Source organism: Chionomys nivalis, chromosome 7, assembly GCF_950005125.1.
Source record: "Chionomys nivalis chromosome 7, mChiNiv1.1, whole genome shotgun sequence".
NCBI classification, from domain to species: Eukaryota; Metazoa; Chordata; class Mammalia; order Rodentia; family Cricetidae; genus Chionomys; species Chionomys nivalis.
Genome location: NC_080092.1, coordinates 97,072,643 through 97,095,099, shown reverse-complemented (window position 1 = coordinate 97,095,099; position 22,457 = coordinate 97,072,643). Strand labels below are relative to the sequence as shown.

The window sequence follows — 22,457 nt, the reverse complement described above, 5'->3', positions numbered from 1 at the left end:
TAACTGCAATTTTATTACTGTTATGAATTGTAATGTAAACATTTTTGGAGAGAGAGATTTGTCAAGGGGGTCGTGACTCAAAGGTTTAGAGCCACAGGTCTAAGAGAACTCAGGCTGCTGAGGGTGACTGAGTGGAGTCGTATCTCTCTGTCAGTTCACTAGAGACATTAGCAGTCTCTGGACGCTACTTAAACCATCAAAGTATTTATTTAGGGCACCTGAGCTTCCACACTGAACAAGAAGCTCACCTGATCCGGGAGTAGGCAGCTGGTGAGCTTCATTCGGCTGACTGGTGCCAATGTGAACAGCTTCCGAGGCAGGAGTCAAGTGTGTTCCAGTGCTAGCATGACGTGAAAAGGGACCAAAAATGGTGCAAAACTTAAGGTCCTGCTGGATTTGTTTCTGCCCTCCCCTCTGGTTCTCCAAAGATTAAATTCAATATGTTTGAGCTGTCTGAATAGATAACTTAAACTGATGTCCAAAAAGCAGTTTGTCAGTGAAGATGAATCCTTTAAAAATTTGGTGGTTTTAAAAAATGTGTATGATCCACTCTCCCCAATGTAGTGTGTGTGTGTGCGCGCGCGCGCGCGCGCGCGCCCCCGGGGCCTATGTGGCAGCCTAAGGAAAGCCCGAGGGAGTCAGCTCTCTCCACCACGTCCTAAGAAGGTGAGTGCCTCAGTCCTCTGAGCCATTCCAATGGTAATTTAGTCCTTTAAAATCAAAAGGTGAGGAAGGGGGAGGCCTGGGAGAGGGAGGAGGGGGAGGAGAGGGAGAAAGAAGAGGGAGAAGGAGGAGACAGAGGAGGAGAGAGACAAGGAGGACAGGGAGAAAGGAGGAGGAAAGAAGGGGAGAGGGAGGAGGGGGAGGAGGAGAGGGAGAAGGGAGGAGGATGTAGGAAGAGAAGAGAGGGGAGAGGGGAGGGAAAGATGCAGCAGCAGTCCAGGAACCTGGGAAGGAGACTCTGCCACCAAAATCAAAATGACCTGAGGGTGAGAATAAGGTGTCAAGGGGTGAATTTTCACAAAATAAGAGGACCAGACCGGATGCCAAAGTAAACACAGAAAGACAACCATCAACAAATAACTGCAGGGGACCTAGAGACCGGAAGTCACGATTTCACACCTACCCAGTAGCTTACACATTCTTGCAGGAATCCTTGCTAGACAGAAACGCTTACCACATAATCACCATCTCCCAGGAAATACTGGGTGGTTAAGAGCACTGACTGCTGTTCCAAAGGACCCAGGTTCAGTTCTCAGCACCCACATGGACCATGACCCCGGAAGGTCCGATGCCCTCTCTGGCTTCCGTGGGCACCTGCGTGTCGTACACTCACACAGACGTGCACACATACAAATAAATAAATAAATGAATAAATAAATCTTAAAAAGAAAAACTGAATTTCCAAGAGGGGTCCCAAGTGGCTAACTGGGCCTAGGTTCAACATGGCGCCTGGTGGCCATTTGATGCCTGGTGGGGTCACATCTCTGTTCCGTATTCCTGGAATAACCACAAGTTGAGCCCTTGCAGTCGTTGCCTGGGTACGTTCCTGTCTCAGCTGCCAAGATAAACAGGCTCTGGAAAGTTCTATTTTGTCCTGAGGACCTGACCTGTTATGACCCGCAGTCAGCCAATCAGGACTGACTATCTGCTATTTGTTGACACCCCTCATTTACATAGCTGACCTGCGCCAGGACTACAGCAGCCCGCCCCTCTTAGTTCCTACAGACTACTCTTGTTTTCTTTGGGAGATGGCTAGCCCTGATTTGTAGACTATTTCTCAAAGCTCCCCCCCCTTCCCTTTGTTTGTGCGCGTGTCCATGTGTTTATGTGCGTCTGGTACACTCGATGCTTAGGACCGACCATACAGAACTGCAGCTCTAGTGGACCTGGCGCTCTCCGCGTTTCTGAGGACACCCGGCGCTCATGCAGTGGCACGTACATACAGGAACGTAACTACTCATCTAAAAATAAATAAATCTGTTCTTTAAGAGTCCGGGTACTAAACACAAAAGCTGAAAGTGACCAGGATTTTAAGTATTCAAACAACAGCAGAACAACTGAGATGGATGAGTCCTGAGGGATGAGCCAAGATTGTACACACACACACACACAGACACACACAAACACACAGACACACACATACACACACAACACACACACAAACACACAGACACAAACACATACACACAGACACACACACATACACACACACAACAGACACACACATACACGCACACAGACACACACATACACACACAAACACACACACACTGCTGTCTAGGGGGCCAGCCTCCAGCAGCATAGGGCTTTGAAAGGAATCTATGGAGTCCCAGTAAACTAGGACTTTTCTATCTGAAGGGGTTTGAGGAAAAAGACACTAACACTCTCTTGATGAGCTTCCTCTTTATTCTCTGTTCTTTCTTACTGTATACTTTTATACCCCAGCAAAGGTTTTCAGGCAATATAGAAATTACAATCTGGTTGCTTTCTGTTTTTTTTTTCTTTCCTTTTTTAAAGATTTATTTATTATGTATACAATATTCTGTCTGTGTGTATGCCTGCACACCAGAAGGGGCACCAGATCTCATTATAGATGGCTATGAGGCACCATGTGGTTGCTGGGACTTGAACTCGGGACCTCTGGAAGAGCTGCCAGTGCTCTTACCCTCTGAGCCACCTCTCCAGCTCTACATTCTGTTTTTCAGGTCAATGATTACAAGGAATACAAAACAAACAGTAAAAACACCGCATTTTCCATCTCCCTCGCATGATTGAGCATTTTACATATTACAGGTGAAAATCAAATTACCCCAAGAATCCTTGGACATTCATACCCAAGCAACTTGTCGCAGATTAACAGTGTTGGCAAGCAAGGTATTGTTCTCAGGTCTTTACTGGCAGGCTGGATTTTGTAGTTATAAAGAAAGGACCAATTATTTATTACTTATCTTGAAAGGTAATCTTATAAGGAATCTTAAAGGAATCACAAACCTAAACTTTAATATGTGAAAAAGAACCAGTTAGCTGTACTTTAAATCTTTAGGGCACATATTCATTCATTAATAGCTTTTTATATCAGGAGATTGAGGGCAGAAATGGGTATAAGGAATTAATCATCACCTTTGGTCAGCAACCAAACCTAGCAAGAAAGGCACGTGAGCCAATAATAAATGGGCTGCTTTGTTCTTGTTCCCTGACCTTAACGAGTTCAGCTTTCAACGACATGCATTTCCACTTTAGATTGTCTTCTTGGTTTTATTTTTCACCTCGAAGCTATTTAACAAAAACATCTTAGTCTAACTTCATTATTTTCAAAGCCTCGTTGCAGCTACGATGCACTCTGAGATCTGTGAACACATCTCCCAATGTTAAGGTTGGAATTTAAACTAGCTGGGCTACTGGGGACTCAACTGTTAATCATTAATTTGAACTACAATCCATGCAGCTCCTTAGGTGAAACTCACAGGCTCTGGCAGTGAAACAACCCTTGTATTTATTTTCATTCATCAAAATTCTGTATAAGCTATCATTATTATTATCAGTTAGACAGTTCAGCTTGGAGAAGAATCGCGTTCTTGAAAATCCACAGATAAAAATACCCAGTAGAGTGTGATGTGTCCAAGACATAAACGCACTACATTACAGGCAGAGGAGCTCGACCTCACGTCCACTCAGGCTGTGCTGGATACAGCAGACAAGGCAGTGATAAGCGTGTGAAGACATAGCCAAAGCAAAGGACGTTCTGGGGTCTGGGGTCCCGTGACCTTGCCTAAACGAGATTCACCCACCAGAGAGTCCTCCTGGTAGGCTGACACCTTGAACTTCAATTGCTACCTGCTGCTCCTCTGACATGGCTACACACACACACACACACACACATATACACACAATTCACACACACTAAATTGGTAGGAGGGTAACCAAACACATTTTTAAAACCCATCAATTTTTTAAAGGATTCATCTTCACTGACAAACTGCTTTTTGGACATCAGTTTAAGTTATCTATTCAGACAGCTCAAACATATTGAATTTAATCTTTGGAGAACCAGAGGGGAGGCCAGAAACAAATCCAGCAGGACCTTAAGTTTTGCACCATTTTTGGTTCCCTTTTCACGTCATGCTAGCACTGGAACACACTTGACTCCTGCCTCGGAAGCTGTTCAGATTGGCACCAGTCAGCCGAATGAAGCTCACCAGCTGCCTGCTCTGGGGTCCAGGTGAGCTTCTTGTTCAGTGCGGAATCTCAGGTGCCCTAAATAAATACTATGATGGTTTAAGTAGCATCCAAAGACTGCTAATTTGTCTCTAGTGAACTGACAGAGACGCGACTCCACTCAGTCACCCTCAGAAGCCCGAGTTCTCTTAGACCTGTGGTTCTCAAACTGTGGGTCACATCCCATTGACAAAACTCTATCTCCAAAAATGTTTACATTACAATTCATACCAGTAGAAAATCGCCTAAGCTAGGTTGAGTTGACCTGGGGCCAACTTGGACTTGGGACAAACTTGGGCAAAGGACTTTCCTGCACCTGTGTTGTTTTCTCTCCTGTTCAGTGAATGTGGACACCACCCCTGCAGAGCTGTGCTGACAGGACAGCAGAAGCAGCAACTGTCACTCTGCAGACCTGAGAAGTGGCAGGGGTGGTCTCCACCTGCTGGTCCGAGAGCTGTCCAGAACAGGACACAGGGAAAGGGGCGACCCCGGGCAGATGCACCCTTCAAGCATCCTCCTTGCAGGCCACCTAGGGGCAATGCGGCCTGTGCTGCCCAGCTGCATCTCGGCAGCCCTAGCTGCTTGCATTGCTCTAGGCCACTTAGTCCTGCCCAGCCCTGCACCCGGTTGTACTTTGGAGCCCTGGGCTCCGCTCTGCAGGAGCTCTGCCAGGTAAAGCACTCCAAAGCAGGCCATGGGGCTCTATCCATCCCATATCTCCCGAGACCCACACTTGTCATGTGACTCCTCTTCCCTCCACAAAGAGAAGCAATGAGTGTCCCCTGGAGACGCTACTGGACTATCTAAGCAAATCCCAGATCTTTTGGTACCCTACAGGGCATTAAGTCTAAAAAAAGGTTGTATTGTTTGTGGATATTTTGTTTGCTAGTGTGTTTTGTTTTGTTTTGTTTTTTCATGTCATTTTGTTTTGTCCCATTCACTACCGAGAGCCTCAATTAGTGTTATTTTAGGTCCCAGAGCCCAAAACCTTGAAGAAAGAATTGAAAAGTAACCTGAAATGAACTGTTGGGTCTATGTGTGTGCTTTGAGCTAGTAATGACTTCCCAGAGGACTCCCAACCCTCGGGCTCCTCACAGCTGTTCCTTGGGACTCTCCAAGGGCTTGGAGCCTGCTTGAGTCCTGGGAGAAGGTGGGGACATCTGAGGTGTGCATGATCCAGGAGACTCCTGAAGCCGAGCTGGTCAGTTCTTCTCTTTCGGGAGCTCTGGACGCTGGTACAGCCGGATGATGCCTTCATCATGCAGTCGCTTCCATACTGTTTTCTCTAAGTTGAAGTCATGGTTGGTGTAAAAGATCAGCCGTTTCCACGATTTATCATAGTAGTGGTCAGAGAAGCGCTCGTGGCCCTGGGTGATGAAGCCATAGGCACTCACCTGCATAGAGAATGGGGGAGGAGCTTGGGACTGCCCTGGGGCTTCCTTCATGGGAAGTCTGACCCTTTCTCCTTTCTCCTGGTTCTGTCCCCAGGGGTCTGCATGTAGGTTCCCTGGGGACACATGCATGTTCATCCCACTCCCCATTCCCATTGGAGGTTTTCAGCCACCCCCTGAGCCGAGCTCCACAGCCTCACCTTGTCACAGAGATGAAGGGCCGTCAGCAGCAAGAGGGCACCAGTGGTGGGGCGGTATATTCTCCAGTGGGCAGTGTTTAGCGTCTTTGACCTCAGAAACCTGCTCAAAATACCCAGATCCCCACTGTCAGGAGACAGCGAGGACAAGGGGCACAGCCCCTCCGTAGGCTTTCAGCCCTCACCTGTTCTTCATGTAACGGATAAAGTCTGGGTGCAGCAATAGGTATCTGTCCATGTCCAAGGCATCCTGGAAAGCTTCCTGTGGCCTGTGCCTGTATCAGGGAAGGATCACTCAGGACCTATTCTCTTACCCAGAGGGTTGGGGCTAAGATGGGGTCATGGTATGACTGCTATCCCATCTCCAGGTGGCACAGAGACAGTCCCACCTGTCTAAGTCTTTTGAAGTCAGCCACTGACTTCTCAGTCTGGCCTGGGCTTTGGGTCAGGAAGGGAAGAGGTACCTGAACCAATGAAGTTTGGTTTTTGCCATGGTCTGGTTCAAAAATATCGCTTCTAGCCACTCGTAGTCCCGAGTGCCCTCCAGGAAGTGTAGGTACCTGACATCCTGAAGACCAAGGACAGCAAGTGGTTCAGCTGTACCGTGTTAGGGACCGTGGGCTGGGGGTGGCCCGCTCTGATTCCAGACTGTCCCCTGGCTGTGCCATGGCCTGAGTGACCATGGCAAGAGGACTGGTCTTGTCCTCGTATGAGCAGAGCGTAGGACGACCCAGACTCCATCCACACACAAGGTGTTCATCTTACTGTCACTCCCTCGTCAGGAGGCTGTGTGGCCACGCCCATTCCTCTCTTCTCACCTTTCCCAGAGGCACATGCTGGAAACCCCGACTGCCCAGCGTGAGGATTGACTGGACCACGGAGAAGGCAGTGAAGCCGTAGAAGGACGTCCGGGTCCCCACATCCTGTTCATAGCCTTTAATAACGGCTCCACTCAGTCTATATGGAAAGATCAAAGCGGATGGCAGGGATGGGGGAGAAAATTGTGGAGGTCTGTGAAAGAGGATGGGGCAGAAAGGCGGGGGCTGGAGACACACTCCATTTTCTAAATAAAAGCATTGGGACACTTGTCTGCTTTCCCATAATAGTCCATGTCGACAGGCACGAGGCTGGAGGTGGAGAACATACCGGAAAACATAGTCATGGCTGTCTATCTCCTGGCCCACGTGCGAATCGTTCAGGATGCCCCCGTTGCCCACCACGGCACAGGTGATACACCTGGAGCTCCCCGAGGGGAGGCTGGCCAGGAGCAGCTGCTGCTGGGGTACCGGAGGGAAGCGGGTCACCACCTTCTGGACCACTGGAACAGAGCAGGGCTCCATTCAGAGTCCCGGAAGGAAGCAGACCCCAGACAGGAGCCGGCCACCCTCTGCCCTGAAGTGAGGACTCACAGGACTGATTGAGCTCCATGAAGCCAAAGGGCGGTGCAAAGTGCTCTAGACGGTCCCACTCGCTCTGGGTGAAGTGGGCACCGTCCAGGAAGAGAGTGAGGTTGGGCAGAAAGATATTCTTTAGCCACGGTGACTTGGAGGCCCTGATCTTCACAGAGTCTGGGCAGGTCTATGTGCGGGAGGATGTGTCAGGCAAGGGAGGGGCACAGAAAATTCATCAGGCATTGGCTGGACTGGGTACCATCTGCCAGAGGCTGGACTGGGCACCATCAGCCAGAGGCTGGGCTGGGCACCATCAGCCAGAGGCTGGACTGGGCACCATCAGCCAGAGGCTGGGCTGGGCACCATCAGTCACAGGCTGGACTGGGCACCATCAGCCAGAGGCTGGCTACCATCAGCCAGAGGCTGGGCTGGGCACCATCAGCCAGAGGCTGGACTGGGCATCATCAGCTAGAGGATGGATTGGGCATTACAGTTTGAAAGGTCCTATCCATCCTCCGTCTTTCACACTGGAACCCGTGTCTGGTTGTCTAACACTCCATATCTTGGCCCACCTTGGCCCCGGAAAGCAGTCCCCCTCAGTCCCTAGCCAGCTACACCTTGGCAAGTCTGAGGACGCACGTGGTATGCCCACTGTACTGTTGGGACAATGATCCTGTTCTGTGTGCATCCACAAACCGGTTTTCCATATTGCCCTCCTGGGCAGGGGTGAGAAAGGTTAGGGAGGCGGCATGGGGTTGAGCGCCCACAGTTTTTCTTGAGCCTGGAGGAGTGAAGGTTCTAGAGTCAGCTTTCCAGGGACAGCAGTGCTCCTCGGGTTGGGGAGCAGCAGCTGGGCACAGGGCTGTCTTCTTGTCCATTAGTCCCACGATTATAGAATAAGGATTCTTGTCGCACAGGCCAGAACTGGCCACACTCTGGCCCCCACAGACTGCTGATCTGCCTCAGGCCTTTTTCAAGGCTTCCAAGGCAAACAAACCCCTTCCCACACCCCCTGCTGAGTGGTCCAGACCTTGTATAGAACTGCCTTCTCCTCCCTGATTGGCTGTCATAGGAAGGTGGGATGGTCCAACAACAGTGCTGGGCCAATCGCAGTGCTGGGCCGAGCTCAGGGTGGGCCAAGGTAAAACTGACAGCTGAGCCTAGAGGAAGGGGCTGATTGCTATGGGGGCGGGGTGTGGAGGTTGAGGAAGTGAGGAGGTCCCAACTCACCGTCTGCAGGCCCCCCACATCCAAACTGTATTCTTCCTCAAAATCCCATCGAGGCTCAGACTTGAAGTCAGAGGCTTTCAGCCTTTGACTTCTTTTGGTGGTGGGTCGTGGGAAAGAGGCCCGGGATGGGCTGACCTGGGCTGCCTTCTCCTTGGCTGGAACAGCTGCTGTGGCCCTTGGCCTCTTCCTCTGCTTTATCAACACTGCTCCTGTAGTTGCCAATGTCTTGTCCCAACTTTCTGGAACAGGAGTCTTTGCCGCAGGCTCTTCCTTGCTCTGATCCTTCTTCTTCTCCTCCCCCTCTCCTCTGGCTGCCACAGTGTTCTGATTCTTCAGGCCCAGAGCCTCTGTCTTGACAGAGGTCATCTCCTTGTCTCGAGGTCTTGTACACTGACACCTGGACACAGATAACTCTTGATGAAGGTTGGGTGTTATACAAACTGACCAGAAACATCACCAGCTGGCAGAGAGACAGCTCAGTGAGGAAGAGAGCTTACTGTGCGATTGTGAGCGCCTGAGTTTGACTCCTCAGCACTCATGTTAATAAAACAAGAGCAGCAGTGAGGACAGCCAAGCATGTGCCTGTAACCAGCGCTGGCTTCCTTTATTACTCTCCTCCTTAGCTTTTGAGACCGAGTTTCTCAGTGAAACTCTTAGCCTCTGACTCAGCTGGATTGGGGGCAACCAATCCCCAGGACTCCTCTGGGATTGCAGGCTGGTGCCTATGGGTGCTAGAACCTGAATCGGGATGGTCGTGCGGCAGTCACCTTACCATCTGAGCCATCTCCCCAGCTTCTGAATTCTACTCTTTTTTTTTTTTTTTTGGTTTTTTCGAGACAGGGTTTCTCTGTGGTTTTGGAGCCTGTCCTGGAACTAGCTCTGTAGACCAGGCTGGTCTCGAACTCACAGAGATCCGCCTGCCTCTGCCTCCCGAGTGCTGGGATTAAAGGCGTGCGCCACCACCGCCCGGCTCTGAATTCTACTCTTATGCAAGCCTGTTGAAAGCATCTCTGATGGTTTGAATGAGAATGGCTCCCATAGGCTCTTATGTGTGTATGCTCGGTTCCCATTCATTGAAAATGTTTGGGAAGGATTAGTTCTGAGAGCTGAAAGTAGACAGCGGGTGACCACTAGTGTTCAGCAGGCTGACCCACCAGACAAATGGCTCTCTGGTAAGGTCGTGGAGTTACTGACTGACTGTAATTGGCCAGTTGCTTCTCTCTGCAATTTCTCTCATGTGCCACTTCTTCCCTAAGAACTATATTTCTTTACTAAGAACTGTATTTCTTCCCTAAGAGCTGCTATGTGTATTTTTTCCTTTTGCTGTGTGTTTATCTCGTGAAAATATTCCATCTTCTGGGCACATATGTAGCTGTGGATGGTCAGGAACGTGATTCCCGCCTAATTGTATTGTTCTGACAAAGAGAAATAATACTAGGATTTTTTCACTACTCAGACTGGAATGAGAAAGTAATAGCATACTCAGTCACAGAGACAGATTATTTTAGACTTCGGAACAAATTCAAAGCAAACTGGTTGCCCTGGAGATGAATACACAAGGACAAATTCCCAGGTGTTTATTGCTGATTTAAGGTCAGGCATGAAGCAGCTTTGGTAGACATGACCCTCTACGGTAATTGACTTTCTGCAAATAACCTGACCTCAAGGTTCAGCCAACTGTTTATTGTTTAAGTCCTGAGTTTCAACGTCACTTTGTGCCTGGGAACCCAGAGAACCCTAACAGTTTAGGCTATACACATAATCAAGCATCACTCACTGGCCGGTCCATGTGACCTCCCTGATTTTAGAGAAACTGTGCGACTTATCCTATGTTATGAGAAAGGGTCTGGCCCTGAACATGTAGCATATGATTGTTCAGATTTTGGCTGTGAAAGAAGGCTGCTGTGGAGAGCTGTGCAGAGAGCTGCCCTGTGTGCAGAGTATGAGTGTGTGTGTGTGTGTGTGTGTGTGCGCGCGTGCGTGTGTGCCAGGTGAGAGAGAGAGAAGTGTAAGAGATGAAGAAACATGAGAGAAGTGAGAGTGAGCAAGTAAAGAGTGAGTGATATAGAAGTGTGAGTGTGAATGTGAGTGTGTGTGTGTATGTGTGAGTGTGTGTGAGTGAGAGGAGCTGTTGAAGGAACTGTGTAAAGTGACGTGTGATAAACGAGCTATGCAAGTGAAATGTATAACTGACTATGTGGAGACACATTCTCAGAGAGCATTTTAAAGATGAAGTAAAAGAGAAAGCTACCATCAGAAGGCATGTGTGTTTCCTTATTTTCCCTCTCAGAAAAAGTCTAGCCCTCAGATAGATAAGAATTGTTCCTAAGCCCTTGGTATCTGAGACATTTCTTTTTGCTCCCCTGGAACTGTCGTGGGAGCTGGCCTTCCCTGGGCTGCTGTAGATTAGGAGGTGGGGCCTTGTTGGACGACATGTCACTGGAGATAGATTCGAAGTTTCAAAACCTAAGCCAGGCCCAGTGTCTCTGTCTCGCGCGCGCGCTCTCTTTCTGCCTGCAGATCAGGATGTAAAGCTCTCAGCCCCACACCCATCTGCCTGCCTGTTGCCACACTCCCTGCCATGATGATGATGGACTAAGCCTCTGGAGCTGTAAGGCAGCCACAGTTAAATGTTTTCTTCTGTAAGTTGCCTTGGTCATGGTGTCTCTTCACAGCAATGTAATAGTAACTGAAACAGCAGCCTTCCATTGTGTAGCTGGCGTCAACTGTTCTGTGAGACAGAGAAAGCTCTGCCTCTAACCAGGTTTTCTACCAGAAACAAATATTTGAAGCCCCATTTCTTCAGCATGTTTTCTGAGACAGGGTTTCTCTGTATACCCCTGGGTGCCCTGGAACTGGCTTTGTAAACCAGGGTGGCCTTGAACTCAGAGATCTGCCTGCCTCTGCTAGGATTAAAGGTGTATGTCATCACTGTCTGGCTTCTTCATGTTAATGCCTCTCTTTTCTTATTCCTGGCTTCAGCACTTAGGAAGCTAATTCAGGAAGATCAAGAGGTCAAAGCCAGGGGCTGGAGAGATGATAGCTCAGAGGTTAAGAGCTGTCAGGAGCCATTTTTCCCTCCCAAAATTATTATAGGGATCATCGCCCTGAGGAGTTTGCAGAGGGCTCCACTTCCCAATTGTATTGAGAATTGTTTTATTGACAAAGCCTATCCCACACCCAAATTATCTGTTAATAGAGAGCTATCTGTTAGCGGAACCCGCCTCACATTTCAAACCATCTAGAGAACTAGGTGTGTCAACTTGTGAACTCCTGGCAGAGGAATCGTCACCTGACTGATCGTAACCTCTTGGCCTACATGACCGACGTGGACCACGTGGCAAGATCCCGTGCCCCAGCCCCCCAAACTCCTCATTCAGAGGATATATAAGCTGTAACAATGACTCTAATAAACGGAGACTTTGACAAGAATTCTGCTTAGCCTCCTTCCTGTCTCCCGCCCATGTCTTTTCAGGTAATGCCTCTCCGGGACCCTGGAATTACTGGACCTGCCAGGGGGGGTTACACCTCTAGACTAAGTAACCCACCAAGGCGGTCGACAGTGGTGCCCGAACCAGCGACCTGGAGCACAGCTAACTATCGGACGAAGACGCGCAGTCCGGGGACGACAACAAGAAGAAAAGAGAAGGTTCTGCAGCTGTAGAACTCGGACAGATCTGCAGGACGAGGTAGGCGCAGGATCACTGTCGTCCAATAAGACATGGGAACGGTCAATTTCAAAGGAAGAAAAATTTATCAGGGAGAGAGGAGTAAGAGTCAAAAATAGAGATTGCTTGTGTATAAATTTATAGCCAACATAGGTTAATTTCAGTACTGTGGTTCTGTAGGAAAGTTTTAAAATCAAAGATTGTAATACATTCAAGGGTTCCTTAATTGCATAGGATTTTAAAATTGTTTAGGATATCCTGAGTTTTTATTTCTTTCTTATAAAGTTGAGGATTGTTCTTTCGAGTTCTGTGAAAAGTTTTGCTATAATTTTAATGACCATTTATATTAATTCTGTAGGTGAGTTCTATGAGGAATGTTGGTATAATTTTTAATGGACATTTACACTGAATCTGTAGATTGCTTTCAGTGAAATTGTCATTTTTGCTATGTTTCTTCTACTTTCCCAAGAAAATAGGAGATCTTTTTATTTTCTAATGTCTTAATTTTTTTCTTAAAAGAGTTAAAGTTCTTATCATACAAGTTTTTTCATTTGTACGGCCCACTCTTGGGTGGGAGTTGTATTGTCTCAGTTTGTGGTCCTTTCCTGCTGCCAGGTGTAGCTTCAGGGTGGACTGCTGAGACTCAGGCCTCAGGCCTCTCACTAAATTTATCTAGGGCCAGAGTTATACTCTAACAAATGATAATGGTTAAAAATAAAGAAAACATTTTCGCCTTCACAATCAGAGGTAACAGGACTCAAACTTCTGTCCTGCTTGCTTAAAGTTACTCCAAGATATTTTATGGTATTCATGGATATTTAAAAGGATGATGTCTCATTTATCCTGGGTGTAAAAGAGATACACTTGGGTTATTTTCAGATTCTAGCTATGATAAAGTAGTTCTGCTGTGAACATAGCTGAGCACATGTTTTTATGGTAGGGCCAAAAAACTTTTGTATTTAGGCCCCAAAAGGGTATTGCTGAGTTTTAAGGTAGATATTTGCCTAATTTTAAAAAATGGCCGTAATGAGGGACTCCCAATGCTGGGGAGACTCTCACTCAGGTCTCGGGAGGGCACGGCCCCCCCAGTGACTTGCAGGAGACCGTCCTTGCTGCAATCACACGAGGCTTTGGTTAATGAGATGGTACTGGGGCCCGATGCATGGGGGAGGAGTTCGGCCTCTAGGGACCTGGAGAGGAAATTTTTGGAAAGGGGGCCACAGCCCAGTGGTCCAGGAGGGTCATAAAAATTCCAAATATCCAATGATGGTCGCAGGGGGACGACTCCCTGCCTCTCGGGACCACTCCCAGGGTAATCAGCTCGTTCCTAAACAGTACAGTGATAATCGCAGGGGGGGAGACTCCCTGTTTCTTAAGATTGTCCTCAGGATTGTGGTCTGGCTTTGTCTTCAGCTGGTTCCTAGGGCAGGGTCACTGAACAGGCTAGCCCTAGATTTTTGATTCTTTTCTTCCTGCTGGGGAAGTCTGGATTTATTCAGGTTTTTCAATACTAGGTATGATCCAAGAGTGGCTGTGCCAGTATGCACTTCCAGCAATGAAGTTTTTTCTTTACTCACATTTTCTTTTCTTTCTTTTTTTTTGATTTTTCGAGACAGGGTTTCTCTGTGGTTTTGGAGTCTGTCCTGGAACTAGCTCTTGTAGACCAGGCTGGTCTCGAACTCACAGAGATCCGCGTGCCTCTGCCTCCCAAGTGCTGGGATTAAAGGCATGCGCCACCACCACCCGGCTACCCACATTTTCTTAAGCATAAATTGTTAGCAGTAATTTTTAATCTTGGTCATTTTTACAAGGATAAAATAAAATCTCAAGAGTTTTGATTTGCATTTCTCTGATGGCTAAAGGATGTTATGTTTGAGCATTTTTTTAAGTGTCTCTCAGTCATTTTTAAGTTTGTTGAGAGTTTTCAATTTAGGTCTGTAACAAATATTTTTATTGGATTAATTTTTAATAACTAACTTCCTGAGTTCTTCATATGTTTTTAAAATGGGTTTATGATAAGTAAGGATCTTTTCCCACCCTATAGTCTTGTTATACAAAAGCTTCTCAGTTCAGGAGATCTAATTTATGGTTTCTCCCAATGTTTGTGCCACTGAGGCTGTGTTTAAGATGTGGCAAAATGTACTTCTAAAATTTTTTCTCTGTGAGGTTCAACATAATTTTTATATGCTGAGGCCTTTGACTCATTTAAACTTGAGTTTTGTACATGGAGATGGATATGGATCTATTTTTATTCTTCTTCATGTTGGTGTCTAATGAGGCCAGCATCATTAGTTAAAATGCTTCCTTTTTCCATTTTCCTATCTCCGAGGCAGACTTGCAACTTAAGAGGAAGATAGCTTATAAACTTTTAATTAGATATTCAATGGTTAAAGCTCTAGTTATAATCTTATGGGAGACCTTGAGCCGCTAGGTAAAATTCTTACAAAAAACGGTTTCCAATAGAGAACTTAAAAAAGTGCCTAACAGGTACTCAAACAGGTAAAATATAAATCAACAGGTAAAGTATACAATAATGTATAAGTACAATATATTGCAACTATGGCGAGTGCGTGTATTAAGTACAAATTTATTCTACAACAGTTTTATAAAAAATGCTGTTTATGGCTAAACCTTCCCTGTTTTGCCAGTTAAGATATTAAACTCTTAATTTAAAACAGTAGCCTGTCTGGTACAGAAGGGCAGGATAGAATCTGGGAGATGGTTTAACAAAATATTGACTATGATCAATGTTTCTTATACTAAACAATAGATTCATTGATAATTTTAAGATTGATTCCTGGACAATTGTGCTTGCTCAATTCAAAGGCCAAAACAATAATCTTTTCCCAGATGATCATTGCTACAATTCACACACCTGTATTTTGCTAATATTATAGCTAAAAATCCCTTAAAGGATTTTATGCTAAATTTTACAAATGGCTCTTCCAATGGAAGAACTGCATATATGGTTAATAATTAATAAAAAGAAATTATGGAGCGTACCAAGGCTCCTTGAAAGCAACTTATAACAGTTACACACAGATCCTGATATAAACGGATCTGACATAATGACACCAAGCTGACCTTTACTAAGGCAAGATAAAAAAGCCCTTGCAATGCATTATGAAAAAACCCGACCTATATATATTTGGGGTTGAGGATATGTTTATGCTTTTTTCACAGAAAGAAAATAAAAGCTGAACCTGATGATGTCGTGGCAGTGGACACCCCATAAAGGAGTTCGAGGAGAAACCAGTTGGAGAGGAATCCTTGATCCAGTCTTCCCTGCTCCCAAGACGAGGAGTGCCTGATAACAGGACCTGCTATGCCACTCTGCAGGGTTTCATTCTGCCTCCAGAGTCCAGGGAGACCCGGGCTGAGATAATTGCCAGGATGTGCTTCAGGTAGCTGAGTCCAGCTCACCTCACCCAGGAAGCCCACCTGCCCTGAAGCACAAATGTTGAGCTGCTTCTGCAGTCTAAATTCTGTTTGCTTTGGAGCCAAGGTGCAGACTAAACATCTGACTGTTTTAAACTTTGGGACACAGAACTCATTTTAATTAAAATACTAACCCCTCTTCACTTAAGAAGGGGGAAGATCAGGGTTTTGACTGTTGCTCAGAGACTGAAACTGGTGGTATTTAATAACAACAATGTCTGTCATTGTATTTTTACTGGAATTGACCTAATGATATTTGTAACTGCTTATAGATGTTGGAAAAAGTTTGACACATGCTGTAAAGTGTTTGGGTTTAATGCATATGTTACACTGCCCTAATTGTTGGCAGGCAGCACTCATAATCTTATGTGGAGTAGGCATTTAGGAAGGAGGATGTACCTTAGGCCAGACTAAAAGGTGAATACTGGGTTTGGAAAACGCCCTTTCTTCTTGTCTGGAAGATGGAGCTATTGGTGCCCAAATTATATCATTATATCTTTTATTTGAGGAGCTCCTCACAGTCTTTTCATTAATGGTTGAGGCAGGGGCCCAACGACAGGAGTTAGTGTGGAGCCCTCCCCTGAATAGCACACCATACAGAGGCCGTACAGGCCAACTCAACATGGCATGATGTCAGGACGAGGATCGCCCTCCACATAGCCTAAGACAGGGAACCCTGCGGTCAAGGCCTGCTTACTTTAGGTCTTGCTAGATACCTTTTATTTGAGGAGCTCCAAGGACGGGCGACTTGTGACAGGACCTCCCCCAACCTAAGTCAGGGTCCTGGGAACCTGAGGACGGGTAAGGGGGAAAAAGACCTGGTCCCCACTCGACCTAAGACTCATAAGGCACCCTCTGTTCTCAGGAGAGATAAATTGCTCCACCATTTGAGAGGAGGGTCCCCCCTTGTCCCAGTCCCTTCTCATTTAGATCTGATACCAGGGTTGGACTCTGACCTGGTGCCCTCCACTTGATAGATGCCTGCCTTTATAAAAGGAAGGGGGATATGTCAGGAGCCATTTCCCCCGCCAAAATTATTCTAGGGATCATCGCCCTGAGGAGTTTGCAGAGGGCTCCACTTCCCAATTGTATTGAGAATTGTTTTATTGACAAAGCCTATCCCACACCCAAATTATCTGTTAATAGAGAGCTATCTGTTAGTGGAACCCGCCTCACATTTCAAACTATCTAGAGAACTAGGTGTGTCAACTTGTGAACTCCTGGTAGAGGAATCGTCACCTGACCGATCGTAACCTCTTGGCCTACATGACCGATGTGGACCACGCGGAAAGATCCCGTGCCCCAGACCCCCAAACTCCTCATTCAGAGGATATATAAGCTGTAACAATGACTCTAATAAACGAAGGCTTTGACAAGAACTCTGCTTGGCCTCCTTCCTGTCTCCCACCCATGTCTTTTCAGGTAGCGCCCCTCCGGGACCCTGGAATTACTGGACCTGCCAGGGGGGTTACACCTCTAGACTAAGTAACCCACCAAGGCAGTCAATAAAGAGCACTGGCTGCTCTTCCCGGGGACCCAGGTTCAATTCCCAGTACCCATATGGTAGCTTACAACAATCTACAATGAGATCTGATGCCCTCTTCTTGTCTGCAGGCACACATGCAGGCAGAATACTGTATACATAATAAATAAATAAACAAACAAACAAATAAATAAATACATTTTTTAAAAAAGAGTATAAAACCATAGGGAGTTCTAGGCCATCCTGGGCTATGTTCAGATCCTACTTAAAACAAACAAGCAATATATTGAATTCATTCCACTGTAAGAAACCAATTTGGTATCAAATTGTTTTCAAATGTTAAGAGAAGCAAAACCAGCAGGCGGTTGTGGCAGATACATTTAATCTCAGTACGCAGGAGGCAGAGGCCAGCCTGGTCTACAGAGCAAGTTCCAGGACAGCAAGGGCTACAAAGTGAAACCCTGTCTCGGAAACAAACAGAGTAATAATACCAGAAAAGCTTTTTCACTGAGCCTGAGAAGAGAGTCTTACTGCGAGAGACATGTTTAATGTTCTAGAAGTTCTTGTGGAGGTCTTCAATTGGGGCACAGATTTGACAGGTCCCCCTCACCCCACCAATAGGAGGTCTTAAACTCTACTGACTCCCTTTCAGGATGAGAATGCCTCTGAGACACAGGAAATACACAGACTAAGTCTTTGCTGCAGGTCAAGGAGAATGGCGTTGAGAGCAGGTCCTTCTCCAGCTGCCCTGTTTCTCACCAGCCCTGGGGACAACCTGTCTCGTGCTGTGTGCCATCTGCAGATGCAGTCCCTGAGTCCCCAGCTCCTGCCTGTCTTCTCCTACAACCCTCCTGGTATTCTGGGCACCTTGGTCATCACCGCCACCTCCATTTCCATCTCTTTCAGGTTCTGACACTGGCCTTCCTTCTAGAGGTACTTCAAAGGACTCCTGACATTAACACCCCATGTGGATCTATAGGTGACTTGGAGGTCCCCAGGCCTTTGCTTTTTCTGGGACTCACAGGGTTGACTCCTTACCTGGAAGGCTTTGTACTGGACTCCTTAATGAAGAAGGGCAGAATAAAGAGCAAGGTTAGCACAGCCAAAATCAGGATACCCTGAGTCCAACGTGTACTCCTACAACAGATCGTCATGGTGCATTAGCTGATTCCAAGAAGCATGTCCTGGGGCTTGCTGTAGATATCTGATTGTCCCCTTGCTCCAGTGTGCTGAGCAGGAAAAGCAGTACTTCAGCTTTATGCTGAGGTGCTCTGGAGATCAGGAGAGATAGAGGAAGGGTGGAGTATGCTTTAAGCTGGCATGGATTGGAGGAAGAGAATCTCCTGTTCAAACAACACTATTTTTCTTTTAGTCTCTGAAGCCAAATTCTGCAGAATTATATGAAACCATGTATCCATCATAAACAGTATCGCTTTTATCTGGTCATTTCCTCTCCCAGCCTCATCCATAAATGAGAGACGCAGTGGCGTCCACATTCAGGTGCTCACGGTAGGGACTACACACACGGTCACCATTGCGGGTCAACTTTCTTAGCTTCTCTGAAATTGTGACTGGAGCAGCACCAGCAAGCAGTGTGTCTGAGACTTGCTTGCATCCAGGAACCATGGAAGCCTTCACAAAAAAGCATCCAGGGCTGTGGAGAAGGTTTGGTGGTTGAGAGTACAGGTTGTTCTTGCAGAAGATCCAGGTTCAGATCCCAGTACCCATATGGTGACTCACAACCATCTGTAACTCCAGCTCCAAGGGGACTTCTGCCCTCTTGTGGCCTCCATGGGCTCCTGCATGCTTGAGCACAGACATACTCTTAGGTGGGCACACATAACATACCTTTAAATAAGAGAGCTCTAAGCCTAATACAAAAGTAGATACAATAAGAACAAATATCAAGAAGAAAAATTAGAATTATAACCAGCATAAATAATATCAAGCAAGAAACATAGGATAAATATTCACAAGAGGAAAGTAACTGTGACCATCTATTCTTCAACCCCCACTGAGTAAACAAGAAGTGCAATCAAGCAAAACTTGCAGTAAATGGCAGAAAACTGGCTACCCGGGCAGGGCAAGCACCCAAAGTCTCCTTTGCAATGTTGGAGCAACCAATTTTGGCTAAGACCTAGATTAACTGACAGATCATTTTCAGAGGCAGGAAATTTTTCAAAACCGTCTTACCCTGTCTTGGCAAGATTTGGCAGTCTTTTCTTGAATCCTGCTTGTCCTGTCTGGACATTGTGCATTTTGTCAGTGGTTGAGGCATGGGCAGTTTCTTTCCCAAGAAGAAAACAAGCTGCAAGTAGAGTGTCTTCAGTGCTCAGCATTCTCTTGGGAATAGATGGGTGCTGCCAAGAACAATAGTGTCTCCTGTTAACAGAACCCTAAGTTATTTAAATGCCATATTCTAGAGTTCTTTGAAGTAGTTGAAGATTACCCATCTATGCGGAATACAATCTCTATGAATCTATAGAACCTGATTAGTCTAACTATAAGTATGACAGACATGGATGACTATTGACCTATAATTCTTAATACCTATATAGCTTAAAGATGAAGGCTTCATATTAAAATATTAAACAATCTTTAAACAACTGTGCAGCAAATGAGGACAATGACCTCAAAATGTAAACAATGTATAAGTATCTTGATCAGAGGTAGAAATTTATAGTGCAATATGATAAATATATCCTAAAATTGTTTCAATATAAAAATGTCTTAAGCAGAGGTAGAAGGATGCATACATACAATATGACAAAATACCTTTGCCTAGGTGTACAGTTATTGTAGTCAGAAATGGCAGCATATTCAATATAACAAATATAATTTGAATTTGTATCAATATCTATACCAATGTAATATCACAAGTAGTCATTCTATTACTCACTATTCTTATTAGTGTGAGTAAGCTCACACTCCTCTCCCTACTATCCCATCCAATTTCCTTATTTTTTTCAAAGAGATCCTTGAACCTGCATAATTTCCACCCCAACCCTATACCAATTATAATCAACCCCTTATTTATTTATTTATTTATTTATTTATTTATTTATTTATTTATTTTGGTTTTTCAAGACAGGGTTTCTCTGTGGCTTTGGAGCCTCTCCTGGAACTAGCTCTTGTAGACCAGGCTGGTCTCGAACTCACAGAGATTCACCTGCCTCTGCCTCCCAAGTGCTGGGATTAAAGGCGTGTGCCACTACTGCCCGGCTCAACCCCTAATTTATATCCCTAACCCTGAGGACAAACATTGTTGGGAAAGGGGACATTGTCTTTTAGAATTACTTTCAGCTGTCACCGGGGCAATGTTCTTTCTATGGGATCCCATGGAAGTAAAATGATGGTTAAGTTCCAAAATTATTGTCTGGTATAATCACAAATAGTCTCTGAGTATTTGGTAGGGTTTTTCTGAGGTTCTATTTGGAGTTCTGGCCAGAACGCTGTAAAAAAGTGCACCATTTCCACTAACCAAGTTGGAACCATCTTGAGCAGCTGGTACCCAGAGCGATTTTATAGAAGTGCTATCAGCATCATGACGTCATTTCAACCAGGAGGAGTCGTCGTTGTGGAGCCCCATCTTCTTCCTGGAAATGTCAGAGACTATTGCAGTAAATTTAATTGTTCACTGTGGAAAACTTAAAAATTATTTATATAGACATATATTCAATGAAAGGTACAATAGAGACAAAAATAGGCATGGAGTAAAAGTAAAAGTTTTCCTAAATTCTTTCTTCTTTTTGTCCCATACCAGATGGCTCCTGACATGAGACAGAAACTCTGATTTTTTTCTTTTAACAACATACTTGGATTTAGAGAAGGACAGCCATCGTCCATCTCCAAAGCCAGCTTTGATTTTTAAGTGAGTTGTGACTATTATTCTACGGGCAGCATACATATACCTATATACTATATACACACATACATACATATATATTCAGTGATTTTTACCCTCAGATGACCTGTCCTAATAAGTCATAATTCTCTTTGCTTGGTGATCCTATCTGGAGAGTTATCTTTTCCTCTTTAGGCATCGAGATGTCCAGAGTCCCATGACTTTGAAGATGTGTGTTTTCCTGCAAAGACAAGAACAGAACCCTGCCCCAACCCTATATGGTTTCCTTACTTAACCTGTGTGGTTGTCACATCTGTGGATGGGCCGTCATTTCTCTTTCTCAAGAGGTTTCTCTTTTTCAAAGCGAATCTTTATTAATTTTGATGGTACTCATAACTTTTCTTCTCCTGTGGAAACAAGAGCAAAACCTCTTCCCCAATGTAGCACATCTCCTGGTTTCCATTGTGAGGTCAACACATCCTTGAAATACACCGACTGATTTAATTCAGAAGTTTTTTTCTATTATCCAATGTCTCTCTGCTGCCATTGTTCCTTTCTCATTAGCATTAAGGAAAATTCAAGGTTAATAAAGCATTATGGAATCTATTTCTGGGGGTATTTTCATCCCTTTCTGTTTATTTAGCATATCCTTTATAGTTCAATTTGATATTTCTATAATTGCCTGACCTGTAGGATTGTGTGGTATATCAGTAATATGCTTTATATTAAAATAAGAAAAAAACTGTTTCATTTATATAGAGACACATGATGGAGCATTATCTGTCTTTATTTCTGCAGGTATACCCACGATGGCCAAACTTCTAATAAAAGTTCTTAATAAAAGTCAATTCCTTTTACTGAATCAGCCTTTTCTGAGCTCAAAGAAGTTGCCCACTAAAAACCTGAATAAGTGTCAATGGTGTGGTGCACATGTTTTAATTTTCCAAAATCTGCAAAGTAGAACACATCCATTTGCTAGATTTCATTCCTTTGTGTACCCTTTGGGTTACTCCCTGCAGGTAGCGGTGTTTGGTTATAGAAAGAGCAAGTAGGACATCTCTTTATAATCTCCCTTAGCTTGCTGCCATATAATAGAAAACTCTTTCTTTAAACATTTGCTATTGATATGATGCTTCATATGAAATTCTGAGGCCATCAGCACATCTCCAATCAATTATTGAACAATTTCTGCATTACCTTATGCTAGAGGACCTGGTAGACCTGTGTGGGTTCAGATATCTGTTACATATATGGGACAAAGCCTGTTCCTGATTATATCTTGAACCTGTATGAACAATGAAGTCAATACTTTATCATCTGGCATAAAGTCAGTACTTTCAATATGCAAGATAACTTTCTGCATAGTGTTAATTAGTAACTATATTGAGAGGTTCTATAAAATCCCTTAGTACCATGAGAATAGCATATAATTCTGCCTTTTGAACAGAATTATAAGGGCTTTGTTCTGCCTTACTTAAATCTTCTAATTTTTAACCTGCCTTCCCTGATTTATGTGCATCAGTATAAAATGTACAAGTTCAAATTATTAGTGTGTCACATACAATGCAGGGAATAATTCAAGTGGTTCTCTGAATAA

At 45.1% G+C, this 22,457-nt stretch overlaps 1 protein-coding gene across 1 annotated transcript; it reads right to left on the bottom strand.

Annotated features, from left to right (window-relative positions):
• Positions 1-5,420: 5,420 nt before the first annotated feature.
• LOC130878383 (alpha-N-acetylgalactosaminide alpha-2,6-sialyltransferase 1-like) lies at positions 5,421-18,109 on the bottom strand. Its single transcript, XM_057776322.1, has 9 exons — positions 18,055-18,109; positions 8,428-8,824; positions 7,216-7,384; positions 6,953-7,124; positions 6,625-6,763; positions 6,271-6,374; positions 5,992-6,081; positions 5,810-5,909; positions 5,421-5,612 (listed from the first exon to the last, which is right to left on the bottom strand). Exons 2-9 carry the CDS (start codon positions 8,791-8,793, stop codon positions 5,421-5,423), a joined length of 1,332 nt encoding a protein of 443 aa, XP_057632305.1. The 5' UTR covers positions 8,794-8,824; positions 18,055-18,109.
• Between the last annotated feature and the right edge of the window lie 4,348 nt (positions 18,110-22,457).